Genomic DNA, 15,582 nt, shown 5'->3' on the forward strand with positions numbered 1-15,582 from the left:
GTAATCACAAAATGCATTTTTTTAAATGAAGGTCTTTATTATTAAGGGAAAAAGAAATCCAAACCTACAGGGCCCTGTGTGAAAGTGAAGCCATCACGTATGGGGCATACTGCGCTCTCCCAATCACTCCTCTATATCGCTCTGCTGAGATGTTCTATGGTCATATGTGAGTTCCTTGATCTGATTTACATCTTAAGGTATTTTTGCATTTGTTTTTTTCTTTAGGACAGGTCTCTGCTGTTTAGTATATTTTTATACACTCTGTTATACCTGGCGGACATGTATACAAATACTATATATTGATTATTTTGTCATCTTTACAGCACCTTATTTATATACCATATAGTCTCACATTTTCGGCAGACGGTCAAACCTTTCCCCGGTTTTCCGTTTTTTTTTAACCATTTCCTTTCCACATCTTGCCACTGGGATTTTTGCCCATTCCTCAAAGACAAACTGCTCTAGCTCCTTCAAATTAGATGATTTCCTCTGGTGAACAGTGATCTTCACGTCTGACCACAGATTCTCAGTGGATTAAGGTCTGGGCTGTGACTCGGCCACTCCTAAAACATTTCCACTTAAACCACTCGAGTGTTGCTTTAGCCGTATGCTTGTATGCTTTGGGTCATTGTTGGAGGTGAACCTCTGTCCCAGTCTGAAATCACTGATAGACAGAAACAGGTTTTACTCAAGAATCTCTCTAGAAAGGGGATGGGGGGGGGAATGAATGATCAATAAAGTGCAGATTATATTAGAAAAATATAAAATTTTTATTAATAAAAAATCATCACAGCAGACCGGGGAACGTAATACATGTACACAGCGTGCGTTGGACACACAGGAAAGGAGCAGTGTCATAACTAATTAACTGACACATATAACCACTAATGTAATATGACCTACAGATCAATAACAATAGTAAGAAATTGACATCAATACTTGTCATGAAAATCAAGGATGCATTACCGTATGTATAAGTGCTCCTAAGTAAGTGTGAGTCCGCCCCGACGCGTGTTTCGGCCATGCCTGCCTACATCCTTGATTTTCATGACATATATTTAGGTTTCACTAGTATCGATGTCGGTTGCTTACCATTGTTATTGATCTATAGGTCATATTACATTAGTGGTTATACGTGTCAGTTAATTAGTTATGACACTGCTCCTTTTCTGTGTGTCCAATGCACGCTGTGTACATGTATGACATTTCCCAGTCTGCTGTGATTTTTTATTAATAAAAATGTAATATTTTTCTAATATCTGGACTTCACTGATCATTCATTCCCCCCCTTTCTATGCTCTATTATGATGATCTGTCCACATTAGTCCCAACATGTAGCAGCAATATAATTTTGTATTTCGGTATATTATCATGTTGCTGTTTTCTATGAGCTATCTTCAATATCCCTTAATTCACACCATCCTTCTCCTCGACTCAGACCATTTTTCCCTGTCCCTGCTGAAGAAAAACATCCCCACAGCATGATGCTGCCACCATGTTTCACTGTGGGGATTATTATTTATTATTATAGCGCCATTTATTCCATGGCGCTTTACATGTGAAAAAGGGGTATACATAGCGAAAACAATTACAATAATCTTGAACAAAACATGATGGCGACTGGTACAGGAGGAGCGAGGACCCCGCCTACGAGGGCTCACAGTCTACAAGGGATGGGTGAGGATACAGTAGGTGAGGGCTGGTCATGCAGCTGTATGGTGGAGCGGTGGTTACTGCAAGTTGTAGGCTTGTCAGAAGAGGTGGGTCTTCAGGTTCCTTTTGAAGGTTTCCACGGTAGGAGTCTGATATGTTGGGGCAGAGAGTTCCAGAGTAGGGGGGGAAGCACGGGAGAAATCTTGTATGCGATTGTATTAAGAGGGGAGTAGAGAAGGAGATCTTGTGAGGATCAGAGGTTGCGTGTGGGTATGTAGCGGGAGACTAGGTCAGAGCTATATGGAGGAGACAGGTTGTGAATGGCTTTGTATGCCATGGTTAGGGTTTTGAACTGGAGTCTCTGGGTAATGGGGAGCCAGTGAAGAGATTGACAGAGAGGAGAGGCCGGAGAATAGCGGGGGGACAGGTGGATTAGTCGGGCAGCAGAGTTTAGGATAGATTGGAGGGGTGCGAGAGTGTTGGAAGGGAGACCATAGAGCAGGAGGTTGCAGTAGTCAAGGCGGGAGATGATGAGGGCGTGCTCTAGTGTTTTTGCAGATTCATGGCTGAGGAATGTGTGGATCCTGGAGATATTTTTAAGTTGGAGTCGGCAGGAAGTGGAAAGGGCTTGGATATGTCGTTTGAAGGAGAGATCAGAGTCCAGGGTTACCCCAAGGCAGCGAGCTTGCGGGACTGGGGAGAGTGGACAGCCATTGACGTTGATAGGTCAGTTGGGGGGGTTGAGTGAGATGGAGGAAAAATGATGTATTCTGTTTTATCCATGTTAAGTTTTAGAAATATAGCAGCGAAGAAGGATGAGATAGCGGACAGACATAGTGGGATTTTGGTTAGTAGGGAGGAGATATCGGGTCCAGAGAGGTAGATCTGTGTCATCGGCATAGAGGTGATACTGAAAGCCATGAGTGTTACAACCCTCCTGTTAGTTTTTGCTATCTTGTGTTTTGCGGTCACGTGACCAGCTGCCTATATATTCCAGCTCCGCCCTTCTGGCCTTGCTGGACTTCAGTGTTTTTTGCCTGTCTCTCTAGCCAGGTGCTTCGGTGCCTATCTCTGTCTAGTTTGCTTGGTCCTCTGGGACCTCTAGTACTTTTTGTCAGTTTGTCTTTTTGCTCTGTAACAACTTCTTGTAGGAGGTGTCCCATTTTTGTCCCAGTCCTTAGTTCTTTTAGGGACCCCTCCCTTTATTCTATAGGTCTCCATTCAGACTAGCCGAGGACGAAGGCGGGTCTGTTCACAAGGAACAGGCTGCCCGCTACATCGTAGGGATTCAGCTTAGTCTTACTGTAGGGACAGCTTTTCCCATTCTTTCCTTAGCTTATGTTGCAGATCATAACAGTAAGTCCAGCCCAAAAAAAAAAACTAAAAGGAAAGAAATTGGGGGATCAATATGGTTTCCATCCAGGAGTTGGCTCAACGCCTGCAGGGATTGTCTGTGGAGGTGGCCGAGCTTCAGCAACACGTGAGTAGCAGTCCTGGAGCACATTTTGTGGAACCGAAGGTAGGACTGCCTGATATTTTTTATGGTAAACAGCAAGATTTTTTTTCCTTTAAAAATGCTTGTTTGTTATATTTTCGTTTGAGACCGAGGTCTTCTGGAAATGAATCACAGCGCATTGGTTTTATTATGTCACTTTTGCGCAAAGAACCACAGGGATGGGCCTTTTCTCTCCAACCTAATGATCCGTGTTTAAGTTCTGTTGAAGATTTTTTTTCTTCTATGGGGCTAGTATATGACGATCCTGATCGAATCTCATCTGCTGAATCAGAACTTAGACGTTTGAATCAGGGGTCAGATGATGTTGAAATTTATTGCACACACTTCAGGAGATGGGCTTTAGAAGTTAAGTGGAATGATTCGGCGCTGAAAAGTTTATTTCTTGCTGGTCTGAGTGAAAGGGTTAAGGATTTGCTAATTGCATTCCCTGCACCTGAGACTCTGCAGGGAAGGTCCAGGGTCAATGATGTAAAAACTCCTGTAACTTCAGGTCCTAGTTTCCAGAAAATGGAATGTTGGGGCGATGTCACTCCGCTCTCAAGAATGAGATCGGAGATTCGCCGAAGGTTTTTGTCTTTATTGTGGTAAAGATGATCATTTGATTAAGTATTGTGAGCGTCGTTTAAGTAAAGCAAAAAAAAGGTGAGTTACGCCCGTATAGCTTGTTTACGCTCTGCAGGAGTGTTCCTTTCTGGGTGTACTACTCTGCAGGGAGATTTGATTGAATTTCAGGTATTTGTGGATTGTGGTTCAACACTTAATGTGATTGATAAAGGGTTTTTGGAAAAACTTAAATTGAAATCCAAATCTTTGTCATCTCCTATTTCTGTGGTTGCAATTGATAACACTCCTTTGAAATGTATTACTCACAAGACTGCTGCATTTCCTCTCACTATCAATGGTCCTCTGGGACCTCTAGTACTTTTTGTCAGTTTGTCTTTTTGCTCTGTAACAACTTCTGTCAGGAGGTGTCCCATTTTTGTCCCAGTCCTTAGTTCTTTTAGGGACCCCTCCCTTTATTCTATAGGTCTCCGTTCAGACTAGCTGAGGATGAAGGAACAGGCTGCCCACTACATCATAGGGATTCAGCTTAGTCTTACTGTAGGGACAGTTTTTCCCATTCTTTCCTTAGTTTATGTTGCAGATCATAACAATGAGACTCTATGAGCTGTCCCAGGCCTAAGATGTAGATGGAGAAGAGCAGGGGTCCTAGAACTGAACCTTGGGGGAACACCGCCAAATAGGGGGCGAGATGAGGAGGTGGTGTGTGTGTGGGAGACACTGAATGTCTGGTCTATTAGATATGAGGAGATCCAGGATAGGGCCAAGTCTGTGATGCCGAGAGATGAGAGAGTCTGTAGTAAGAAGGAATGGTCCACTGTGTCTAAGGCAGATGACAGGGCCAGGAGGAGGAGGACAGAGTAGTGTCTCTTGGATTTGGCAGTTAGTAGGTCGTTGGTGACTTTAGTCAGTGCAGTTTCAGTAGCTTCTCACTGCTGGCGATATCTCCCCAAATCCTGGTCCTCCTCACCCCATCCCCACAGTCACTTCCACCTCCTACCCACGCTCTATCACAAGCTCTCGCAACCCTTCTAACCTTATACCCATCTGTCCAGCCCCCGCTTCCGCAGTCCCTCTAACAGGAGCTCTATGAAACGCTCACTCCGTCTGCAACAAACCTTCCTACATTCACGATCTTTTCATCACTACCAAGCTTTCCTTCCTTGGCATCACTGAAATCTGGCTCACCCCCCCCCCGACACGGCCTCTCCTGCTGCACTTTAATACGGTGGATTCCACCTTTCCCACACCCCCCGCTCCAATGGCAAGTACGGTGGAGGAGTAGGTCTTCTCCTATCAGATAACTGCTCCTTCACCAAAATCAAACTGCTGCCCTCCGTTACTCTCCCCTCTTTTGAGGTGCACTGTGTATGCATCTACTCTCTGTTAGAACTCTCTGTTTGTTTTTTCCATCTTGTGTTTTGTGGTCACGTGACCATCTGCCTTTATATTCCAGCTCCGCCTTTTTGGCTGTGCTGGACTTCAGTGTTGTTTGACTGTTTTGCTAGCCAGGTGCTTCGGTGCCTCTTTCTCTCAGTTCGCTTGGTCCTTTGGGACCTCTAGTACCTTTTTGTCAGTTTATCTTTTTGCTCTGCAACAACCTTCTCTGTTCAGGAGGTGTCCCATTTTTGTTCAAGTCCTTAGTTCTTTTAGGGACCCCTTCGCTTTATTCTATAGGTCTTCTTTCAGACTAGCCGAGGACTAAGACGGGTCTGTTCGCTAGGAACAGGCAGCCCACTACATCATAGGGATTCAGCTTAGTCTTACTGTAGGGAAAGCTTTCCCCTTCTTTCCTTAGTTCTTGTTTGCAGATCATAACACTTCCCCTCCAACTCCAACTGGCTGTCATTTACCATCCCTCTGGATCAGCCACCACCTTCTTTGACCACTTCACCACCTGGCTACATCATTTCCTCTCTGTTGACATCCCCACTATCCTCATGGGTGACTTCAACATCCCCATTGACACTTCCCTCTCAGCTGCCTCTAAGCTTCTATCCCTCACTTCCTCATTCAGCCTTACACAGTGGTCTTCCGCAACCACCCACAAAGATGGCCACACTCTGGAACTTATCTTCACAGGCTCTGCTACCTGTCTAACCTCTCTAACTCACCCCTCCCTCTTTCTGACCACAACCTACTTACATTCTCTACCCTCTCCTCCCCAGGTCCTCAATTCCCACTCCACCAACTTTCACACCCTCGCAGAAATCTTAAACACCTTGACCTACACTCACTCTCTGAATCCCTTGTCCTTCTTACAGACATTAGTTCCTTACACGATGCAGACATTGCTGCCACTTTATACAATACCACAACAGCTGCAGCTCTCAATTTGGTCGCCCAAAGCTCGCACAATCAACAGCCAACCCTGGCACACCAGCCTAACCAAAGCATAGCGACGGGCCTCCAAGGTTGCTGAGCGTAGATGGAAAAGGTTCCACTCCAATGAGCACTTCATCGCATTCAAACAGTCCCTCACTACCTTAAAGTCCACACTCACTGCAGCAAAACAAACATACTTCTCCATCTCTCATATCCTCCCTGTCTCAGAACCCCAAACAACTATTCAACACCTTCAATTCTCTCCTCCGCCCCCCAGTGCCTCCTCCCTCTCCTCTTATTTCAGCAGAAGACTTTGCCTCATTCTTCAAGCAGAAGACTGACACCATCAGACAAAGCGTGGGGATGGTGTTCTTGAGGTGATGAGCTGTGTTGGTTTGGCACCAGCCATAACGTTTACCTTGGCGGCCAAAAAGTTAAATTTTGATCTCATCTGATCACAGCACCTTTCTCAATACATTTGGGGAGTCTCCCACATGTCTTTTGGCAAACTCAAAACGAGCCTTACAATTTTTGTGTGTAAGTAAAGGCTTTTTTTCTGCCCACTCTTCCATAAAGGCCACCTCTATAGAGTGTACGGCTTATTGTGGTGTTATAGACAGATACTCCAGTCTCTGCTTGGGAACTCTGCAGCTCCTTTAGCGTTACCTTTGGTCTCTGTGCTGCCTCTTTGATTAATGCCCTCCTTGCCCCCGCTGAGAGTTTTGGTGGGCGGCCCTCTCTTGGCAAGTTTGTTATGGTACCATGTTGTTTCCATTTAATGATGATGGATGTGATGGTGCTCCGGGGGATCATCAGAGATTGGGAGATTTTTCTGTAACCCAACAACTTTGTCCCTGACTTGTTTGGAAGTCTCCATGGTCTTCATGGTGTTGTTTGGAGATCTCCTTGGTCTTCATGGTGGTGTTTCGAGTTCTCCTTGGTCTTCATGGTGTTTGGTTAGTGGTGCCTCTTGCTTAATGGTTTTGCAGCCTCTGTGGCCTTTCAGAAGAGGTAAAGTGTATATACTGACAGACATGTGACACTTAGATTGCACACAGGTGGACGTCCTGTCACTAAGCATGGGACTTATGAAGGGAATTGCTTGCACCAGAAATTTTTAGGGGCTTCATAGCAAAAGGGGTGAATAAATATCCACATGCCAATTTTTAGTTATTTGATCCCATAAATGTAACTTATGCCAATATTGTTCTCACTACACTTCACCAACTTAGACTATTTAGTGATGATGCATCAGAAAAATATTTAAACACAGGTTGTAAGGTAACAAAATAGGTAAAAAACCAAAAGGGGTGAATACTTTAGTAATCCACTGTATTACAGACTCAGAAGACAATCGTGGCATCAGTCCAAGACATAAGCAGACAGTAAGGAAAGCAGACAGATCTGCGGATTTGAGCTCTGCATCTCATACATGCCCGCTGAGGTCCGGGATGGGTCTGATGTTTTTTATTTTTTTGTAACAATAAAGGTATATTAGGGTTTATATTAAGCTCCCAATGATCAAGGCTTTTGACGGTCAGGACACGGTGTCAATGTTGGAGGCATCAGGTCACAGTATGACTGCCTCTTATAATCGCAAAGGGCCAGGACCGTGCCGTTGTTGTATCACTGGTTCTGGATCTCACAGTGATCTCATGATGGTCTAACCTCTGGGATCAAGTATTGGTTTCCCCAAGAATGTAAACCACAATCTCAGAACAGAATGTGCCAGACGCTCCTTCCATCAAGGCAATGGCTTCCCCTGAAACAATCAAATCTCAGAGAAGAACCAGAATGATGATCGCTACTTAAAGGGCTGTCCCATAAGTAAAATATATCTCATATCTATAGAATAGATGATAAATGTACGATCACTTGGTGGTTCGGCCGGTGAAATACCCCACTGATCCTAAAGTTCTTTGTGTGAATAGAGATGAAGTTCTCGTGTGTCACCGCCACTTTTATACACAAGGAATGGAGCGGTGGTCACTTCTTCTCCATTCACACAGAAGTATTTGGGACACCACTTCTCGTGATTGATGGGTGTCCCCGCAGTCAGTATAAAGTTATCACTAAAGATGTACAAAAAGATTTGTAGGACTCTGGTTCCAGCGTCCACATCAGGGTCAGCGTCCGGTGAACTTCCTCAAATGCCGACATCTTGGGTGCCTCTCCATGTGGACCCTGGACAAATGGGTGCCTCTCCATGTGGACCAAGATGCCTTTTGCTTACAGGTCGCACTTTTAACTGACTTTCTGAAGATTTCCTGTTACGTGAGCAATGAAACATCTGAGGAGGTGAATCCCTGAGAAATTTAGAGAGCTGAAAGAGACAAGGACACAGTTTACGACCATGTTCATACAAAGGCTTCATGTCCTTGACGGCAGGAAGAATCCCCTCCACCCATGTTACCTGACTAAGAAGGGCTGGGGGAAGCATCCGCGTGTCTGAGACGTGATGAAGTCCTGAATCTGCATGAACTGTGTGACCAGGACCGCGGAACGGGATCTGTCAATCTTCGTCATCACCATCTGCAGAAACCAAACGTCTCCTGTTAAAAGGTAGCACAAGCTATCAGAAGTGAATTGCCTGTTCTGCAGGTCCTGTACCCGGCTTACCTCAGTCACAGCTTTATTCAGGGAGATAAAGAGTTAACGCAGGGACAGCCATGATGGAGAAGGGAGCTGGCTTGGCTAATAAACTGAGGCAGCCAACTAGTTTGCTTTATCACATGCCGGCATAGAGCTCACTGCTACCTAATCCCACCTTATCCTACGTGAGCCGCACGTGTTACTGTAATTCAGAATTTCTGATAATCTCGAGGTCCCAACCATCCCGGATTATTGGACTTTCACTCGCTTTATAGTATTATTTTTGCTGGCAATGGATTCAAACTCACAGCGTAAGGAATTCCAAACTCTTCACACATCTCCACCGCAATTAAATCTGCTTTCTGAATACCGATCGACCCGTCCACCAGCAAAAATGTCCTTTTCAGGCTGCAAGATGGAAAAAAACATTAACAGAGCATCGGTCTTCAGAGCAGTCATCTGTGGCAGCGCTCCATGCACGAGTGGTCAATTACGACCATGCTGCACGTACAAGCCTTCATACAACCCCTGGCAAAAATTATGGAATCATGAAAAACAAACACACAAAAGAACACTCCAATACATCACTAGTATTTTGTTGCACCACCTCTGGCTTTAATAACAGCTTGCAGTCTCTGAGGCATGGACTTAATGAGTGACAAACAGTACTCTTCATCAATCTGGCTCCAACTTTCTCTAATTGCTGTTGCCAGATCAGCTTTGCGGGTTGGAGCCTTGTCATGGACCATTTTCTTCAACTTCCACCAAAGATTTTCAATTGGATTGAGATCCGGACTATTTGCAGGCCATGACATTGACCTTATGTGTCTTCTTTCAAGGAATGTTTTCGCAGTTTTTGCTCTATGGCAGGATGCATTATCATCTTGAAAAATGATGTCATCATCCCCAAACATCCTTTCAATTGATGGGATAAGAAAACTGTTCAAAATATCAATGTAAACTTGAGCATTTATTGAAGATGTAATGACAGCCTTCTCCCCGATGCCTTTACCTGACATGCAGCCCCATATCATCAATGACTGTGGAAATGTGCATGTTCTCTTCATGCAGTCATCTTTATAAATCTCATTGGAACGGCACCGAACAAAAGTTCCAGCATCATCACCTTGCCCAATGCAGATTCGCGATTCATCACTGAATATGACTTTCATCCAGTCATCCACAGTCCACGATTGCTTTTCCTTAGCCCATTGTAACCTTGTTTTTTTCTGTTTAGGTGTTAATGACGGCTTATGTTTAGCTTTTCTGTACGTAAATCCCATTTCCTTTAGGTGGTTTCTTACAGTTCGGTCACAGACATTGACTCCAGTTTCCTCCCATTCGTTCCTCATTTGTTTTGTTGTGCATTTCCTGTTTTGGAGACATATTGCTTTAATTTCCGGTCTTGATGCTTTGATGTCTTCCTTGGTCTACCAGTATGTTTGCCTTTAACAACCTTCCCGTGTTGTTTGTATTTGGTCCAGATTTTAGACACAGCTGACTGTGAACAACCAACATCTTTTGCAACATTGCATGATGATTTACTTTCTTTTAAGAGTTTGATAATCCTCTCCTTTGTTTCAATTGACATCTCTTGTGTTGGAGCCATGATTCATGTCAGTCCACTTGGTGCAACAGCTCTCCAAGGTGTGATCACTCCTTTTTAGATGCAGACTAACGAGCAGATCTAATTTGATGCAGGTGTTAGTTTTGGAAATTAAAATTTACAGGGTGATTCCAGAATTTTTTCCTCAGAACTGAGTGATTCCATAATTTTTTCCCTCTGCTTGGTCTGAAAAAATTACCCTTATTGAGTACCACATTTTTAATCTTGATTTTTTTTTAGTGTTTCTTAAAGCCCTAAAGTTGCCATTTGAAATGACTTTAGTTTTGTGCCATGTCTGATCTGATTTTTTTCAATAACATTATTCAACTGAATGAACATCCTCCAAGCCCGGTGATTCCATAATTTTTGCCAGGGGTTGTATATGGCTGCCCACCACATACAAATGGTCGACTATGGCTGCGCTCCACGTAAGAATAGTCAACTACGGCTGTGCTCCATGTTCTAGCGGTCAATGCTGCGGCGCTCCACATACAAGCAGTCATCTATGGCTGCACTCCACATTAGAGTGGTGATCTATGGTTGGGTCCACATACAAGCAGTCATCTACGACTGTGCTCCACATATAAGCGGTCGACTATGGTTGCATGCCACGTACGACTAGTCATCTATGGCTGTGCTCCACATACAAGTTGTCGATTACAGCTGCGCTTCATGTAATAGTAATCAATTACGGCTGCGCTCTACATACGAGCTGTCAGCTATGGTTGCACTCCACATAGAGTGGTCAACTACGACTTCTCTCCACATATGGACTCTTGACTACGGCTGCACATCACGTACAACCAGTCATCTGCGGCTGTGCTCCACATACGAGCAGTCAACTATGGCTGCACTCCACGTAAGAGTGGTCAAATATGGCTGTGCACCAAGTATGAGCAGTCATCAATGGCTGCACCTCATGTACGAGTGATCATCTTTGGCTGCGGTCCATGTCAGAGCGGTCATCTACGGTTGCGCTCCACATACGAGCTGTCATCTATGTCTGCGCTCCACGTACTTGCGCCTCTCCTGGATGTACCCTTCCACCATTTCCACAAAGTCCTCAGGGGCTCTATACCCATAGCCCGGCATGTCCACCAGAGTGAAGGCTTTTCCTACTTTGAAAAAGTTCAATTTTCTAGTGTGGCCCTTAAAAAAAAAATAAAGATGAGAATGTTTTGTTAAAGAAACAATACCTGAATAGTTTTTGTGAAAGAAATGATCTCGGCGATCAGCGGCGGAACCCAGTAGCAAGGGTTTAATCTCCCTACAGTGCCTCCACAGGTGAAGACAAGTATTACACAGGTCCCACTGAAATCAAAGCTTGAGTAATGGATGGATGACTGAAATTCTTTGACTTACTGGTGTTTTGGAAACTTTCACTTCAATTCCTGGAACCAGAGCAAAAAGGGCCTTGATCAGAGAGGATTTCCCCACATTACTTCTCCCTATGAAACAGACCTGGAGAGATACAGACTTTAGGAGAAGGGAGGTCATTCTCATAGCAAACCTTTACAAAGAGCCAAAACACCAAACAAGAGATGACCAAAAAGATTCAGACTACGTTGGACTTTAGGGAGAACGAATGGGACCTCCCATCTGTCTGATTAAGATGCCGAAGTCATTATTGACCACAGCATCCAAGGGGATAAACAGTCGAGCTAGGGGTTGACTCCGACTACAACAGTTATAAGTTGGTGGCATCTGTATAACAGCCGGCACCTGTCATGTATTCAATATATAAGTTGTGGACAACCCCTTTAATTCCTTGAATTTTTCATCCTGGACAGCAGAAATAACTAACCTCTGGTTGTTGCAGCTCAGGAGTGTGCTCCATCCTGACAGCGGACGTGATATAATCGATCACGTGTTTTCCAGCTGGTTTAAACCATCTTTCGGCCCCCGCTATTTCCTCAATTACAGGATCAAAAAGTCTGAAGTTGGTCTTATCAATGTCTGGGCTCAGCAGCTTCTCCAAGTCCTTAACAGGGAAGACGACGCTGTGACATTTCTTCTCCTGCAGCTTCATCACATCCTGGATAGATGCTAAATTTGCTGTGTTCCTGCGCAGCCATACTGGAAAAGGCGTGCGGAGTAGACGACCAGTGCTGAATATAGTCCTCATTTTATCAGGACACGGACTGAAACGAGACAAGACCTGCTGGTTTCTCAAGGTAGGCAATAAAACTACTCTATCAGTTTGTTATAAATCTCCAATTGTTATTTTTTCACTTTTTTATTACATTTTTATGTTGGTAATTGTTAGGATTTCTATGGAAAATGAAGTAGGAGGAGAAGTGACGTCTAATGGCACCACATTCACTTTTCAGCATTCTGACTGGGAGGATTCACTTGTACTGTAGAAGGTAGAAGGAACGTGTGACCGAAAAAGCCCATGAAAGCCAAGATGGCAGATAGACAAATGCTAAGAAACTAAAGGTAGGGAGGAGACTCTTTAAGAGAAAGAGACTTGAGTAGGTGCAAATCCATTCGGAGGACCCTGGTCCATTGGCCAAATTCGGCACAGACGATAACTCTTCTTTTGGCCTGGAGCGACATCATATGTGTGTGATGAAAAAATGGTGACGGTGCTTCAGGCGGGTTGATCAAAAGAGACGCCGCTGCCGCCAAGAGGCAGAAGTTGGTTCCTTGCTCTCCCGTCCAGTGACCACAGATTACCGTCGTGGCCGATGGGCCGGGTCCCGTGAATCGATTTGTACAAACTCAAAAAGAGACGGCACATCCAGGAGCTCTAGTGAGTTTTCGGATGGAGGAACTCTAGTTGCCAAAAGTTCTCAATTTGCCAGAACTGTCATGAATTTTTTCGGAAACAATCCTGGCAAATTCGGGCTGAAAAGTTATGTCTAAAACAAAAAAAAATATGAATACACTTTTCAAAACTTCTCCTACTCAGTAAACAATAGTAATAAAAACAAAAAACAGAGCACTCGGATGACATCCAAAAAGTTCACTTTACCTACTTACAGAGGTTGTCCACTAAAACCTTCTCCTACCCAATAAACAAAAAAACAAAAAACAGGGAGCACTTGGATGACTCCCAAAAAGTTCACTTTATCTACTTTTACATTGATGGCCAATCCTTGGGATAGGTCATCAATGTCTGATGGCCGGGGTCCCACACCCGGCACCCCCCCCCCGATCAGCTGTTATCGGTGTCAGCGGCAGCTGCTGGCTGAAAGTACTCACGTGCCGAGCTGCTCCGTTTTCTGGAAGTGGCCGAAACTTGGTACTGCACATCCGCCTCCTATTCAAACCAATAGGAGGCAAATGTCCATGCGATGGCCACTACAAGTAGACGAGTACTTCCAGCCGGCCGCCCGCCGACACCAGCTGATCGGCAGGGGTGCAAGGTGTCGGACCCCGGCCGATCAGCCATTGATGACCTATCCTAAGTATTGGTCATCAAAGTAAAATTACCTCTTTTAATTGGGCGAGTTTGATCCGTGACTCAGCTCATAAATGTATACGTCTACTTTATGCTCTTTTTGGACGTATACAGCCTTATAGACCACACTAGATGCGTGCTCAAACCAAGAAACACGTATGTCTGAATGAGGCCCAAAAGTGGGACCTGGTTTAAAAGATTGGAGCTGGATCTAAATGTCCTTCTTTTATATTTTACAAGCAGCGAGGTTAGTACGCATACCTCTCGCTGTGAATTCCCATTTGTAAGACACCCCCCGACAAAACCTCCCCAGAGCGTCCATTATTATGGCCCAATTTTTTGCATAATCCAATGGGACAAGAAAAAGGGACAGATCAGATCCGACGGCAGGAATAACAAAGCGTTCAGAGCTAATTTTGGCATTAATGTGAAGGGCACGCCAAACCCCACTATAGGGGGACGTCCACACAAGATGGATGTGGGCAAGTTGTGAGATTTTACAAAGTCATCTACGCTGAAGTTGACCCGCGGAGCAGACTTTCAACCTTTCCAATGATGAAGGGTGATATCCGCAGTGAACTTGAAAGCGAATCCATGTTAAGGCTGGGGCTGCGCGGTGACACGACCCCAAAGATCGCTGTATGGCGGTGCTACATTGCAACATCACAACCAGCAAGATACTGCGACAAACAAAGTCGGAACTGGATTTTTTACGACTTGTCGCGTTACCATGAGGGTTACAGCGCGACCCCATCCTCCTGCATTACGCTATGATGTAGCAGCCATTTTTGGCCGTGTGATCCGTGTCACAGCCGAAGTCGTCATGTGCAGAATTTGCTGAGGATTCACCCCAAAATCCAGTTGGATTTGAGGCGGATCTTTCCAGGACGAAAACTAAGTGAATGGGTTACATCGGGCACTGATAGTCTCCACTGTTTACCAGTACACGATTGGTACCGGCGGCCATATTGTTTGTTAGAAAACTGATAAGAGACAAAAAAAGGAACATTTTTAACATCGTATCAGAATAATGGAACATTCCTTTAATTCTGTGTAGGGAGTGAATGTGAAATTAATGGGGACAGCGACAATAATGTATTTAAAGCGCTGCGGCATATGTTAGCGCTATATAAAAATAAAGATTATTATTAAGATTATTATATTCTAGATTATAGCATATTTACTCAAGATTCTGCTTGTTACATTGTCTCTATGGCAACAAAGAGATGAAAAACTATAGCAACCAATCATATTACTACTTTCATTTTCCAATGTGTCTGCCATACGTAAAAGCTGAGCTTTGATTGGTTGATAAAACTATAGCAACCAATCATAATGCTACTTTCATTTTCCATGTCTGATACACATAAGAGCTGAGCTTCGATTGGTTTGTCAAACTATAGCAACCAATCATAGCACTGCTTTCATTTTTCATGTCTGACACACATAAGAGCTGAGCTTCGATTGGTTGCTCAAACTATAGCAACCAATCATGAAGCTGCTTTCATTTTCCACTGTCTCTGACACACGCAAGAGCTAAGCTTTGATTGGATGCTCATCATGTGACTCAGTGCCATCTCGACAGCACCCAGAGAGTAACAATCATGTGACCTATTCGCCCCTTTCCCCATATGTCACTCACTCTTGCTTTCCTTGGCTTCCAAGCAGCGTGTTCCAAGTTACCGCATTTCAGCTGATATTGCTATTGTTTTTCAGTGTAAATAAAGTTATTCTACGCATCAAAGGTACATTGCCACACGCTGTTGCGTTCCACGCCTCGATACGGAGCCAACCTATTAAACTCATCTTATTGGCCGGGGTGTACCCTATAGCACTTCCCAACTGCCGAGTAAGATGACGTAGTCCTTCTACTATCCAATCATCTCATAGGAGACACGAACATTAGAGCGCCAAGTGGCTTAT

General features: G+C 44.4%; 1 protein-coding gene across 1 annotated transcript; it reads right to left on the bottom strand.

The window, feature by feature from the left end:
* Positions 1-1,207: 1,207 nt before the first annotated feature.
* Positions 1,208-15,457, bottom strand: GTPBP8 (GTP binding protein 8). The gene is made up of 7 exons (XM_073668517.1): positions 15,302-15,457; positions 12,058-12,394; positions 11,616-11,714; positions 11,272-11,402; positions 8,956-9,055; positions 8,469-8,587; positions 1,208-8,378 (listed from the first exon to the last, which is right to left on the bottom strand). The coding sequence occupies exons 2-7, from the start codon at positions 12,376-12,378 to the stop codon at positions 8,300-8,302; spliced, it is 849 nt and encodes a 282-aa protein (XP_073524618.1). The 5' UTR covers positions 12,379-12,394; positions 15,302-15,457; the 3' UTR covers positions 1,208-8,299.
* Positions 15,458-15,582: the final 125 nt, after the last annotated feature.

The sequence above is a fragment of the Phyllobates terribilis genome, unplaced genomic scaffold (assembly GCF_046119375.1).
Source record: "Phyllobates terribilis strain yellow unplaced genomic scaffold, ASM4611937v1 Scaffold_2__4_contigs__length_985480577, whole genome shotgun sequence".
Classification (NCBI taxonomy): Eukaryota; Metazoa; Chordata; class Amphibia; order Anura; family Dendrobatidae; genus Phyllobates; species Phyllobates terribilis.